The sequence below is a fragment of the Mus caroli genome, unplaced genomic scaffold, assembly GCF_978045245.1.
Source record: "Mus caroli unplaced genomic scaffold, Mus_caroli_1 scaffold_20, whole genome shotgun sequence".
Lineage (NCBI taxonomy): Eukaryota > Metazoa > Chordata > Mammalia > Rodentia > Muridae > Mus > Mus caroli.
In genome coordinates this window covers 54220060-54234269 of record NW_028227275.1, presented here as the reverse complement: position 1 = coordinate 54234269, position 14210 = coordinate 54220060, and the positions used below count along the sequence as shown (strand labels likewise).

Here is a 14210-nt window from a genome sequence, read left to right as displayed (position 1 = left end):
CAGGGTGTGGGGAGGCCTGGTGGGATGGGTGTGGGGTGGTGGGGTCATCCTTTTGGAGAGGAGGAATAAGATGAGGAAGTATCAGAGGATGGACCAGGAGGGGGATAACTAGTGGATGTAAAAAACAAATAGATTAAAAATAATTAAAAAACAAAAAACAAGAAAACTCACTAACACTGATGAAGTATTGGCATATTTATTTAGCTATTTTATTGTTTTTTTTTTTTAAATCTATCTTATATCATGCTTCTAGCCCTTATTCCACTCTAATCCCTTCCAACCTCCCAACAATAGGTTGAAGAGAAAGAAGGTTGGAGGTCCTGTGTTGAGCTTTGCCTTAAGGTTTCCATTGCTGTGAAGAGACATTATGATCAAGGCAACTCTTATAAAGGACATTTAATTGAGGCTGGTTCACAGGTTCTGAGCTTCTGTCCATTATCATCAAGATGGGAAGCATGGCAGCATCCAGGCAGATGTGAGACTGGAGGAGCCAAAAGTTCTACATCTTGATTCAGAGGCACCCAGGAGAAGACTACTGCCTTCCAGGCAGCTAGGAGGAGGGTCTCAAAGCTTACCTCCTCAGTGGCACACTTCCTCCAACAACGATACACCTACTCCAACAAGGCCATACCTAACAGTGCCACTCCCTGGGCCAAGCATATTCAAACCATTACAGTTTAATAGGGGCAAGTCTATTCTTGGTCATCAGAATATCAAGAAATCGAGCATTCCAGCAAATATAACGGTTGGAACCCACAGCAGTGGGGCAGCGGGAGGGGCAATAGCAACCGCCGTAGAGCCTCTTGAGGCTTTCCTATTTATATTCTCTCCAGAGTGCCCAGCATTAAACTATTTGCAGCTGGCAAAAATCATACTCCTAGAGCACAAGACAGTCATAGTTTATAGCTATGGACAAACTGAAGTAGCCACATATCCCACATCTGGTATTAAAATAACATATTCACATAACATAGATTTTTTTTTTAAAAAGAAACCAAAACTTTCACCAAAATGAAGCCCTGAATACAGATGTTGGAATGAAGATAAAAATATTCACTAAGCACTCTGCTCTAGTATAGCTTTGACCTCTTCAGAGGAATGTGGACAGGCAACAGAAGAAGGCCTTTTGAAAACCCTCCAAGCCCTGGGGTACAGAGTCTCAGCTAAAAACGTTTAGGTGTGCATCTTGCAGGACATATACCTAGGCTACAACCTAGAAGATGGTAAGTGAACACTTTCCCATGATTGTATATGAGCCATCCTGTCAGTCACCACTCTCATATCGAAAAAACAAGCAGGAATTCTTGGGGTTGGGGCAGTTGGATACTGCCAGCTATAGATAGAGATAGCTTTGGAATGGACTAAGGCTGAGCAGAGGGCCTTTGAGGCCTTGAAAAAGGCTCTGGCCCTGGTTCTCTGAGACATTACTAAGTTATTCTATGTGTACACAGATGAGGCCAGAAGCACTGCCTAAGATGTCCTCATACAAACCCTGGGACCCTGGAAAAGATTGGTGGCATATCTGTCCAAGAGACTTGACCTGGTCACAGCTAGATAGCCATCATGTATAAAGGCCATAGCTGCCATTGCCCTGCTGGTAAAAGAAGCTGACAAGTTAACCTTAGGGCACAAACTGTTTCTGATAGCCATACACTCTGTTGAGACCTTCTTGAGGGGGCACCTGAAAGATCAATGTCTTAACACCTGGGTTACTCAATACCAAGCCCTGCTTCTGGATCAACTCTGTATTCAGTTCTAAGACATCAGCCCTCAACCCTGCCATACTCCTGCCAGACAATAACCCAACAGGTCTCCTGCATGACTGTCTTGAGGTGACAGACCTGGTCCAATCAATCAGGACTGATTTAATTGATGATTGGTGACACCAGGAGGCATTGTTCATGGATGCTAGTGGTTTTATCCAAGATGGAATCAGGTATACAGGGGCATCAGTTTTTGACCAAAGCTAAGACCATCGGAGCAGCCTGTAAGAAGGGGGACTCAAGGAGCTGAGCTTTTATCTTTGAATTGAGTACTACACTGGGGAAAAGACAAGGCTATCGCCATGTACGCTGATAACCAATATGCTTTTGTCATTGCTCATGTTCAGGGGGCTCTAAATAGGGGAAGAAGATTGCTAACTGTCTTAGTTAGATTTTTATTGCTGTGAAGAGGCCATGACCAAGGCAACTCAGAAATGCAAACATTTAAAAACTACTTACCATAAACAAGAAGTGTCCTGAATAACTGACTATAGTCCCAGCTGGCTGGAATAAAGACTTTTACTGTTTCTGAATGGTCATCTCTGGTGGCTTCCCTTATAACAGTCTACCAACAGAGCTATGATTCTTTTTTATTTTTAAATGTATATGGGTGCTTTGTCTGCATGTCTATCTGCACACTAGAAGAAGGCATTGAATCCCATTATAGACAGTTGTGAGCTGCCACGTGGGTACATGGGTACTGGGAATTGAACTCAGAACCCCTGGAAGAACAGCCAATGCTCTTAAACGCTGAACCAGCTCTACAGCCCCCATGATTCTAGCCCAGAAAGACTTGTTAGCATTCTTCCTGCTTTCCATCCCTGGTTGAGGATTGTGTCAGGTGAGGAAAAGGGCCTCACAGTTTAGCAGGGAAGGGTCAAACTCAAGTTGAGACTGGAGTGTCAATGCAATTTTAAAAGTCATAATTTTTTCTCTATTCCAGCTAGCTCCAAGATAAATGGGACAGGGACTATACAATTTATTTAATAGTATCTTGGGCATTACAAGCTTTTGGGCTAATATCCACTTATCAGTGAGTGCATACCATGTGTGCTCTTTTGTGATTGGGTTACCTCACTCAGGATGATATTTTCTAGTTCCATCCATTTGCCCAAAGATTTCATGAAGTCATTGTTTTAAATAGATGAGAGTACTCCATTGTGTAAATGTATCACATTTTCTGTATCTATTCCTCTGTTGAATGACATCTGGGTTCTTTTCAGCTTCTGGCTATTATAAATAAGGCTGCTATGAACATAGTGGAGCATGTGTCCTTGTTATATGTTGGAGCATCTTTTGGGTATATGCCAAGCAGTGGAATAGCTGAGTCCTCAGGTAATGTCTAATCTTCTGAGGAACTTCTAGACTGATTTCCAGAGTGGTTGTACCAGCCTTCAGATAGAATTCACAGACCACATGAAGCTCAAGAAGAAGGAAGACCAAAGTGTGGTTATTTCAGTCCTTTTTAGAAGGGGGAACAAAATACTCACAGGAGAAAATATAGAGACAAAGTGTGGAGCAGAGACTGAAGGAAAGGCCATCCAGAGACTGCCCCACCTGGAGACCCATCCCACATACAGACACCAAACCCAGACACTTTTATTCCACACTGACAGGAGCCTGATCTAGCTGTCTCCTGAGAGGCTCTGCCAGAGCCTGACAAATATAGAGGCAGATGCTCTCAGCCAACCATTGGACTGAGCATGGGGTTCCCAATGGAGGAGTTAGAGAAAGGACTGAAGGAGCTGAAAGGAGTTTGCAACCCAATAGGAAAAACAGCAATATAATTATCAACCAAACTCTCCAGAGCTCCCAGGGACTAAACCACCAACCAAAGAGTACACATGGAGGGACCCATGGCTCCAGCTGCATGTGTAGCAGAGGATGGCCTTGTCGGGCATCAATGGGAGAAGAGGCCCTTGGTCCTGTGAAGGCTCCATGCCCCAGTGTAGGGGAATGCCAGGGCGGGGAGGTGGGAGTGGGTGAGTAGGTGGGCACTCTCATAGAGGCAGGGGGAGGGAGGATGGGATAGGGAGTTTCCAGGGGGGAAACTGGGAAAGGGGATAACATTTGAAATGTAAATAAATAAAATATCCAATACAATTTTTATTTAATAGGCTTCCCAGAACGGTAGCTGAGCAGTTATTAATCTTTTCTATTCCTCTAAGCTAATCTGGCTACCTCCCAGCCAAAATCCCCGAGATAATTGCATTTTAGTATTGTTCTGGTTTCCTCTGATCCAAGTGTGTCTCTATGGTGTCTTGTGGACACTTTCCTTATGGCAAACCCTCTTTTTCTCTCCCTCTCCTTCTCCCATGGTTGGGATCAGAAGCCCAGCCCTAGTCTATCTTCTGCTCAGCCATTGGCTGGTCAGCTTTTATTGACAAGTCAGCAAATAAATGGGGAGCAGTGTTTACACAACATTCAGGCTGGAGATACTTAGAATAAACATTACAATGCCCGTGTCCAGATTGCAACTGATATGGGTGCAGAGAAATTGTCATTTGAATAGTACAAGGATAGTCTTCACACAGTACCCAGTAACATTGTGCCCTCGGAGTGGGGAGTAAACAAAGGTCTAACACTTGGGGGTTGCTGTTGCTGCCTTTACTAATGTTAGGCCCAGAGTAAGGAGTGGGCCACACTGTGGCTTCCCTTTAGTGCTGATGCTTGCTTCAGCTTACCAGGTAGCTGCCAATAAGACAAGTCCACTTGAATGGGTGTCTAAGTGCAAAACCAACACCAGGCACTGGAGGAAAACCTCCTCAGGGCTTTTATCACTGTGCAACACATTATCTGCTGTGGCAGACAGTTTTTCCATATCCCTTTAGGGAGGCTGTCACAAATGTCTCTAGCCTTATGTCATCATACTAAAATGTCACCAGGGGACATTTTAAAAAAGTTTTTTAAAAACCCCTGTCTATTAAAACATGTTTATCTCCATTCCAGAGAAGGCTTTCAGTTGGTATGGCTTGCGTCATGCTCCTTGCAGTCAACACTAGCCCAGAGGCTAAGGCTTAGGAGAGTCAGACCCAGGTCACAGATGATAACCTGCAGGCTGCTTTTTTTTACTAGGGTCACCAAAGGAGAGACTGGTGGCCAGCCCAGTGTAAGAACCCACTTCATTTCGCAACCATGAGACTGAGACACTTCAGCCTGGCACACTGACTAGGATAAATGTTCTGCAATGCTATTCTGAGGGAGGCTACGCTGCACATTTATGCATAGATAGGGCTGCGCTTCAGGGCACCTCACTAGGGATTTGTTCTTTGGTCTCCTCAGCAATACCTTGGGGGTTTCAGAGGGTGGGCATCTGGAAGAAGCACTTCACTGTTGTTTGTATAAAAGCCTAACAAACTTAAAATTGGCATATTCACCGAGCATTACCACACATGTAAAAACTCTGTATTCAGTTGGCTAAAGGATCCTCCCCTTGGAGACTGTGAAGCAGCCCAGTCCCTCATGTCATCCAGGACTTTCTACCTTCTGGTCTTTGTGTACAGGCACCCCTGCTCCTCTTCCCCTCCAAAAACAGCACCTGCCAGCTCTACCCCTTCTCTTATTCTACAGTGGCCCCTTCTCTATCTGGTCAGACTCCTCATGGGCTCTGTGAATCCTGCTCAAAGCTGCCACCATTTCCTCAGAAGGCAGAATGAAAAGACAGCAAATTCTTAAAAAGTCATATTGCTCTCCACCTTGTCAGACGCTGAATGGGTTTGCAGAAAGGCTTGGCAACTTCAGTCAAGGTACAGGTTAGAACTTGTCTACTTTGCCAGGTGCTACCGTTCAAATGTTCCCTAGAGTTTATGTGCTGGAAACTGAATCCCTAGTGCTAGATGCTGACATTTCAAAGGTTGGGAGGTGACTAATGGATCAATCCCTTCATGATTAGTGGGTAGCAGAAGGAAGGGCTCCACCAAGATAAGGGAGGTATCCAAGAAGCAATGGGGTGACTCATTGTCTGTGATTCACAACAATGGGGATATGGAACCTGAGGAGACCACCTCCTGTAGCCAGGCAGGAACCCCAGTGGAGCAATAGAGACACCAACACACCCACAAAACTTTCAACCCAAAATTTATCCTGCCTACAAGAGATGCAGGCGTGGGGATGGAGCAGAGACTGAGGAGATGGTCAACCAATAACAGACTTAACTTGACACTCATCCCATGGGCAAGCACCAATACTTAACACTACTAATGATACTGTTATGCTTGCAGACAAGAGCAAGCTGTCCTCTGTGAGGCTCCACCCAGCAGCTGACTCAGACAGATACAGACATCCACAGCCAAAGAGTGGATGGAGGTTGGGGACTCATAGGAGGAAGGATTTCAGGCTCTCTGGATCCCTGGGCTCTCAGAGTCTGAACCACCAACTGAAGAACATATGTGGGCTTGACCTAGGACCCTTACACATATGTAGCAGATGTACAGCTTGGTCTTCATGTGGGTCCTGAACAATTGGAGAGGAGGCTATTCCAAAAGCTGTTGCCTGTCTGTTGGATATGTTCTTCTAGCTGGGCTGCCTTATCTGACCTCGGTGGGAGAGGAGGCACATAGCTTCACAGAGACTTGAAGTACCAGGGTGGGGGGATACTCAGAGGGGCCCATACCTGCTCAGAGGAGGAGAGGAGGGGATGGGGAAAGGATTGTGGGAGGGGGTGAATGAGAAGGGAGCCCAGTGAACAGGTTGTAAAGTGAATAGGTAAAAAGAAATAAAATTGCCTGGTCTACAGAGTGAGCTCCAGGACAGCCAGGGCTACATAGAGAAACCCTGTCTTGGAAAACAAAAAAAAAAAAAACAAACAAACAACAAAAAAAAAAAAACAAAAAAAAAAAAAAAAAAGAAAAGAGAGAGAGAGAGAAAAAAGGAAAAAGATAAAGCTCTGTCTAGCATCCTGGCTCTGTGTTGCTATGCAACGCTACTGCCATGTTATGGTGCAGCCCAAATACCTTACCAGATGTTGAACAGTTTCCAGAGCTATGAACCAAATAGAGCTTTCCTGTGTTAGCTGCCTAATCTTTGATGTGTTAAGGGCAGTCTAGTGATAATTCTGGCATCAAATAGCAGTTTCTTTTCTTTTTCTTTTTTTTTTTTTTAGCTGTACCATTTTTATTTGCCTTTTAAAATATACCACTTTAATATTCACATTTAGGCAACTCACCTAATTCTCTTGTGTTTAATATTTTTGATTTTTTTGGTCTTTATTCTTTTTTTAATATTTTTATTAGGTATTTTTCTCATGTACATTTCCAATGCTATCCCAAAAGTCCCCCATACCCTCCCCCCCACTCCCCTACCCACCCACTCCCACTTTTTGGCCATGGCGTTCCCCTGTACTGGGGCATATAAAGTTTGCATGTCCAATGGGCCTCTCTTTCCAGTGTTGGTGGGGGGACCAAATAGCAGTTTCTTACTGAATATCATAGAATTGCATGAAAGGTAAAAACTTGAAGCTGTCTGACTAGACTGTTCCCATACAATTTGTTTTGTTTGTGTCTGGCACAGTATTCGGAACAATGGGTAAAGGGTGGGTGGGGTAACATCTGGGCCCATCTAGAAGCAGAGGAGGTGGAGAAGCAGATGCCAATATGGGCTCCCCAAAATATTCTTGGGATAGGGATACAGATGACTTGGTGTTAGAGCACTTGCTAACTCTGGATTCTACCTCCAGAATCACTACACAAAATATCCTCTATCTTTGTTTTGTTTATTTTATTACGAGAGAGAGAGAGAGAGAGAGAGAGAGAGAGAGAGAGAGAGAGGGAGAGGGAGAGGGAGAGGGAGAGGGAGAGGGAGAGGGAGAGGGAGAGGGAGAGGGAGAGGGAGAGGGAGAGGGAGAGGGAGAGGGAGAGGGAGAGGGAGAGGGAGAGGGAAAGGGAGGGGGAGGGGGAGGGGGAGGGGGAGGGGGAGGGGGAGGGGGAGGGGGAGGGGGAGGGGGAGGGGGAGAGGGAGAGGGAGAGGGAGGGGGAGGGGGAGAGGGAGAGGGAGGGGGAGGGGGAGAGGGAGAGGGAGGGGGAGGGGGAGAGGGAGGGGGAGGGGGAGGGGGAGAGGGAGAGGGAGAGGGAGAGGGAGAGGGAGAGAGAATATGCATTTGTGCAGCTGTGCAGGTCCGAGGACAGCTTGCAGGAGGCAGTTCTCCCCCACCAAGTGAGTCCTGGGGATCTAACTCAGGATGAGGCTGGTGGCAAATGTTTGTACCCGTTGAGCCATCTCACTCCATGCTGGGTTTAGATGGCCTTATAGTCACTAGCCCAGTGTGCTCAGCAGCAGTGGATTGGTTGAGTGATAGAGTTCATGAGACAATGGCATTTATTAATGCTGACTCTCCTTATCAAGAAGCCGGTGAGTATCCTGTGATGTGGGTGATCATGTGCCTCTCATGTTACTAACACCTAACATAGCCTGACCAGGGTTCACTGTGTGGCAGACAGTGCTCAACAGGTTAAAGAGCTCTTCCTTTGGGACATGTACTCTTGTACATTGTCTAATAGAATGAGCAACCCATTTTATAGATGGACAGAATGAGGCTCAGAGGGAGGTACATTCACTCATAAAATGCCCACTGTGTGCCACTGGGGATGCATATGAAAGAAAGCATTGGGGATTTACTATGGCTTAAGGACCAATACTTAAGTCCTTTTTGCTGTACAATTTCTAGCTGTCCCCACTACTCTCATGTGTACTGAGTTGACCAGGCTGGTCTAGAACTTCCAGGCTCAAGTGATTGTCTGCCTCAGACTACAGTTGTATGCCCCCAAACCCGTCCCTTTGGCTGGCTTTTAAATTTCACATAGATTTGTAGGGAGAAGCAAAAATCCAACTCTACAGATCTGATCCTTGTTGACTTTCAGAATTAAATTGACTTGGAATAGATGAACAGGAGGAGAAGCATGGACATTTCTCGGATGCAAGTTTTGTGTATCCTAGGGGTTTGCAGGGAGAAGTGAAGACTTAAGGACTTGTGGCCCAATTTCAATTGTTAGTGTCCATGAGGTCCCAAGAGTCACTCCAGGATCAGAAAGAATTATGGAGTGAGAGGAAGAGGAGGGGACAAGGACCCCAAGAAGCAGCTAGGGAGGAGAGTCAGTTGTGGACAAAGAATAGTTAAGCTTTGCAGAAGTGTTTACGTTGAGTGAGGAATTGGAAAAGGCGAGTTATTGCTATCTTTTTGGGGTAGTGCTGGGAGCAGAGTCCAGGGCCTCTGGGTCATGGTTTCTTTCTGTTATAGTGAGAGAAGCCGTCATTTGGGAATTTCGATTCCTGATTTATTTGTTTGTTTTGCTTTTGAGACAGGATCTTACTGTGTAGCCCCAGGTGGCCTTGAAGTCACAGAGATCTTCCTGCCTCTAACTCCTGAGTGCTGGGTTTAAAGGCATGTGCCACCATGCAGAGCCTCATCTCCTGCTTTTAAGAAAGAGAAAAGAACACTGTACAGAAATGAACAGTAGCCATGTTGGTCCAGAATGCTTCTTTTTCTTTTTTCATTTGTGCTATGGTAATATACTGTTTTAAACATCTAAGCTTTTATGTTCTTGGATTTGATTTAAAAAACTAATAAAGTAATCTCTGAATATTGAAAAGGAAATCAAAAGAAGTTACATACTTCATGTTCCTCAATCAAGATGCTAGGGAGTGTATTTTTTTTAACTCCTTCAATTACAAAAATGTTTTGAGATTGATTTTATGAGTGTAACAGGGCTCCAGACTTAGTAGGCCCCAAGACTTTAGCACAACTGACTCCATGATGGAAGTATCATTCGGGCTATAAAACTCAGCATGCAGACAGCACCACCTGCCAAAGCTAAAACAGAGGCCAGGTGTACTAATCTTATTTTTGGCTTCTGTGAGCCTGCTTTTGGCTAACTGTTCTTTTTTATTATTTTTTTAATTTTTAAAATTTATTTATTTATTTATTATATGTAAGTACACCGTATCTGTCTTCAGACACTCCAGAAGAGAGCATCAGATTTCGTTACGGATGGTTGTGAGCCACCATGTGGTTGCTGGGATTTGAACTCAGGACCTTTGGAAGAGCAGTCGGTGATCTTAACCGCTGAGCCATCTCACCAGCCCCTAATTGTTCTTGTTAACTGAAGAATGCCAACCCAGAACATGGTTTTTGTGTTTAAAAGCTCACTCTGAGAAAAGCTAAGTGCTACACTGAACACCCACTGTAGTTGACAGCCAGGCTGATAAAGACTTCCTATTGGCTGAAACCCTGTGCAAGCTGTCTTCTCTATGTGTGCTTTGTCAGCATGTGTGCACATGTACCAGGTGTGTACCTTATGAGTAACAATGTCAAAAGAAGTATTGGATCCCCTGGAACTGAGTTAATCAAAGTTGTGAGCCTCCATGTGGATCCTGGGAACCAATTGGGGCCCTTTGCAAGAGCAGCAAGTGCTCTTAACCCCTGAGCCAGCTCCTCAACCCCATATTACTGTTGTTGTTCTTATTTTTATTTTTAGTATTATATTTTGGATTTTTTTTTTGTTTGTTTTTTTGAGACAGAGTTTTTCTGTATAGCCTTGGCTGTCCTGGAACTCACTCTGTAGACCAGGCTGGCCTTGAACTCAGAAATTTGCCTGCCTCTGCCTCCCAAGTGCTGGGATTAAAGGCGTGCGCCACCACGCCCGGCTATATTTTGGATTTTTGAGGCAAGGTCTCTCTGCATAGCTCTGGCACTCTTTGAACTCACTATGTGGAGCTAGCCTCACAGAGATGGGCCTGCCTCTGTCTCCTGAGTGCAGGAAACAAAGGCATAAACAACTACATCTGGCTATTATTATTATCATCATCATTATTATTATTTATTATTATTATTATTATTTTGGAGAGAAGATCTCAAACAGTAGCTCAGGCTAACTTTAAACTTATGGCAATCCTCCTGCTTCAGCTTGTCAAATGCTAGGATTTCAGGCATGTATTACTCTTAACAAATAGCCTTTTGGTATGATTCATATACAAAGATTAAATGTAATTCGACATAACATGTTCTTCCATGAGGGGTGTGTATAGGCTGTCAAGGGCTGGGGAATCTGGGGCAGAGGAGCAGAGAGGCCAGAACGCAGCTCAGCGGGAGGGAGGCATCTAAGTGACAACTGAGTAGTGGCAGCCCTTGGCGACGCTCTCATTAGCCAGTTACAGGAGAAGGGGCGGGGTGACCTGCGGCCTGACTCTGCGGCCATTAAACCAGTCCCCATTGCGCTGGCCTCCACTTGCCTACTTGGGGCGCGAGGAGGTTGGAGAGCTTTTTTCTGGGACCCAAGCAAAGGTGAGAAGCCCGGGTGCCTCTGCGGGTCCCCGAGGGCTGTCTGGGAGGCGGAGAGTGTTTCGGCTGCGTAAACAAGTCAGGCGAGAGCTTCCACCTGTCTGCCATCCGCGGAGAAAAGGAGCCAGGGGCGCGCGAATGCCTGGCCAGGAACCCTGCTGGCGACCAAGTATCCCTACAGCGAGGGATTTGTCTATTCAAGGGCAAGCGCAGGGCAGAGCGGAAGAGAGCGAGAAAGTTGGAGGAGTTTGGTGGAAGTTTCTGGAGGGCCCTGCTAAAAGCTACCCTGCTCCTGGAGACTTGCTAGAGACATAATGAGCTTTGCTCCCCTCTGTGTCTTAGGCATCCACGCTGCTGCTAAGCTGAAGTTGAAGCTCACATATCCTGGAAAATGCTAGCACCCATAGTAAGTACGGGGTGAGAAGCCAAGGGTGGGCCAGGGATGGGAGTAGAGTTTTAATGGTGACTCTTGTCTTCTCCGGGTCTGACTCGCTGTTTTGAAGAGAGGAGCTACACTTTGAACCCTTGGGGGATCAGGTATGAGCTGTGGGTCAGCTGCCACCTGTTGAGCCTCAGCAGTTGGCTGCCACCCTGCTTGAAACAGGCTCAATAGAAAGCAGTAGAGGGGGGAAGTTGGGGGCTGGGTCTTCCTCTCAAACCCGGACCCTGGGCAGGTTCCTGGGTCGAATGTCTGAAGTTGATTCTGCTTAATTTTGTCTTGTCAGCTGACCCATGGCCATCCCTGCTGCCAGCAAACACTCAGCTCTGGCTTTTCCTTCATTTCTTCCCTCCATCCCCCTTCTCTTTTCTTTCTTTCTTTTTTTTTTTTTGCTTTTGTTTTTGAGACAAGGCTTCAGGTAGCCCAGACTGGCCTCAAACTTCCTATTTATCGAGGACAGTTTCTTACTTCTGGTTTCTCTACCCCCACCTCTTGAGTGCTGGAATTATAGTTGTGAGGCCCCATACCCAGTTTTGTGAAGCCCTCCTGCATGGTAGGCAAGCACTCTATACCGACTGAGCCACATCCCAGCCGCCCCCCCCCCCCCCCCCCCCGCATCTTTGTTAACCCATGATGTCTTGAGATTGGAACGGGACAAATGTCTTCTTCATTTTAACAAGACTCTGTTGATTTGGTTCAGGGTTTTGCAGACAACCCTCTTGGGATTGTGCTCCAGCTGAGTACCTGGTGTGGGATTATAATCAAGTTCAAGTTTATTCTGTTCCCAAGTGAAAACAACACTTAAAATCTAACAGCTCTCATAGCAGCAGAGTCACTCCAGGCTGCACTTTCTGTTTCTGGTACTGTGAGGCCAGGCTGTTTTGCTTTCTGTTTGAACCCGGGAAAACCCAAGAGCACAGAAGTTAGCACTATATTTTATATTTTCCATATAAAGCTTGAACTCTGCGGAGCCGTGAGGAGCCGACTCACAAAAATACGTGTTTGTCTCAGTTGTGCGCTTTGACTGTGTAGCCGTGTGTTGATTTAATTTTCTCGTAGTAGACAATTTAAAAAGCGTGTTTGTGTATATGTACGTGTGTGTTTGTGTATGTGTGTATGTGTTTTGGGGGGCATGCATATGCCGTGGCAAACAGGTGGAGGTCAGAGAGCTGTTTGCAGGAATTAGTTCTCTTCTTCGCTATTTGGGTTCTGGGATTTGAACTCAGGTCATCAGGCTTGGCAACAATCTCCTTTGCTTGATAAGCCACCTCACTCATTTTTTTAATTAAAAGAGTAAGAAATAAATATACACCAATTGCAGGCTTATGTAGAAGCTATGAAATCTCACTGTTGAATCCTCTCTCCTCAGACTGAGGAGACGTGTCACTCTTTCTCCTACATCCAGCTCAGTATGTACTGTCATCTCATCTCCAGGGCTGTGAATGAAGGCATGGTGGCACACACCTGTAAACCCACCACTTGGGATGCAGACTTGGAGGCTATCCTTGGCTCTGTGGAGAGACCTTATCTCAAACAAAATAAAACAGGGTTGCCAGGTGGTGGTGGCACATGCCTTTAATCCCAGCACTAGGGAGGCAGAGGCAGGTGGATCTCTGAGTTTGAGGCCAGCCTGGTCTACAAAGTGAGTTCCAGGACAGCCAAGGGCTATACAGAGACACCCTGTCTCACAAAACCCAAAACAAACAAACAAACAAACAGTGCTGAAGAGATGGTTTGGTGGATAAGAGCACTGGATGCTTTTCCAGAGGACATGGATTTAGTTCCCAGCACACTCATGTTAGCACAGCTAACAGGCTGTAACTCCCATCTCAAGTGATCTGACACCCTTTCCTGGTATCCAAGGGTGCTGGACACACGTGATCCGCAGACACATGCAGTCGAAACACCCATACACATAAAGTAAAAAGGTAAAAACAAACAAACAACAACAACAACAAAAACCAACCAACCAACAAACCAAAAAACCCAAAGCCCTAACCCAAACTAAAAATGCAGGGCTGTAGGGAGAGGTCCAAGTAGCCCACTGGGCAGGGCTCTGTGGCTTGGGGAGGAGAAGGCAGCTGGAAAAGCTCAGCCCAGATCTCTCCTTGCCCTCAACTTTGTAACTGGATAGGAGGTTTATTTTTTGAGGTTTTGATGACAGGTCCTTTCACATCCACCCACTGCAATGCTGAACTTTGAGTATGTTTCCTGGAAGTGAGAACTAAAAGTAAAACTAAGTTCGGCAAGGCCAGGGTGCATCTCAAGCCTCAGACCAGGCTGCACAGGCTGCCTTCTGTCTTCGTTATTATTGTGTTTTTCTTTCTTTCTTTCTTTCTTTCTTTCTTTCTTTCTTTCTTTCTTTCTTTCTTTCTTTCTTTCTTTCTTTCGTTTTTCGAGACAGGGTTTCTCTGTATAGCCCTGGCTGTCCTGGAACTCACTTTGTAGACCAGGCTGACCTCGAACTCAGAAATCCGCCTGCCTCTGCCTCCCGAGTGCTGGGATTAAAGGCGTGCACCACCACGTGAGGCTTATTTATTTTTTGAGATAGCATCTCTATGTAGTTCTGGCTGCCTCAGAATCTACTATGCAGACCGAGGTAGTCTCAAACTCAAAACGATCCCCATGCCCCTGCCTCCCAAGTGCAGGTATTAAAGGCGTGTGACATCAAGCCAGGCTTACTGCTTTTCTTTCTTTCTTTCTTTCTTTCTTTCTTTCTTTCTTTCTTTCTTTCTTT

General features: G+C 45.7%; 1 protein-coding gene across 1 annotated transcript in view; it reads left to right on the top strand.

The window, feature by feature from the left end:
* Positions 1 to 10898: 10898 nt before the first annotated feature.
* LOC110285658 (phospholipase A and acyltransferase 3) overlaps positions 10899 to 14210 on the top strand; it is a 28612-nt gene continuing 25300 nt past the window's right edge. The window contains exons 1-2 of the mRNA XM_021151982.3: positions 10899 to 11037; positions 11377 to 11440. Coding sequence (XP_021007641.1) covers positions 11426 to 11440 — 15 coding nt within the window. The 5' untranslated portion in view covers positions 10899 to 11037; positions 11377 to 11425. The remainder of the gene's footprint in view (positions 11038 to 11376; positions 11441 to 14210) is intronic.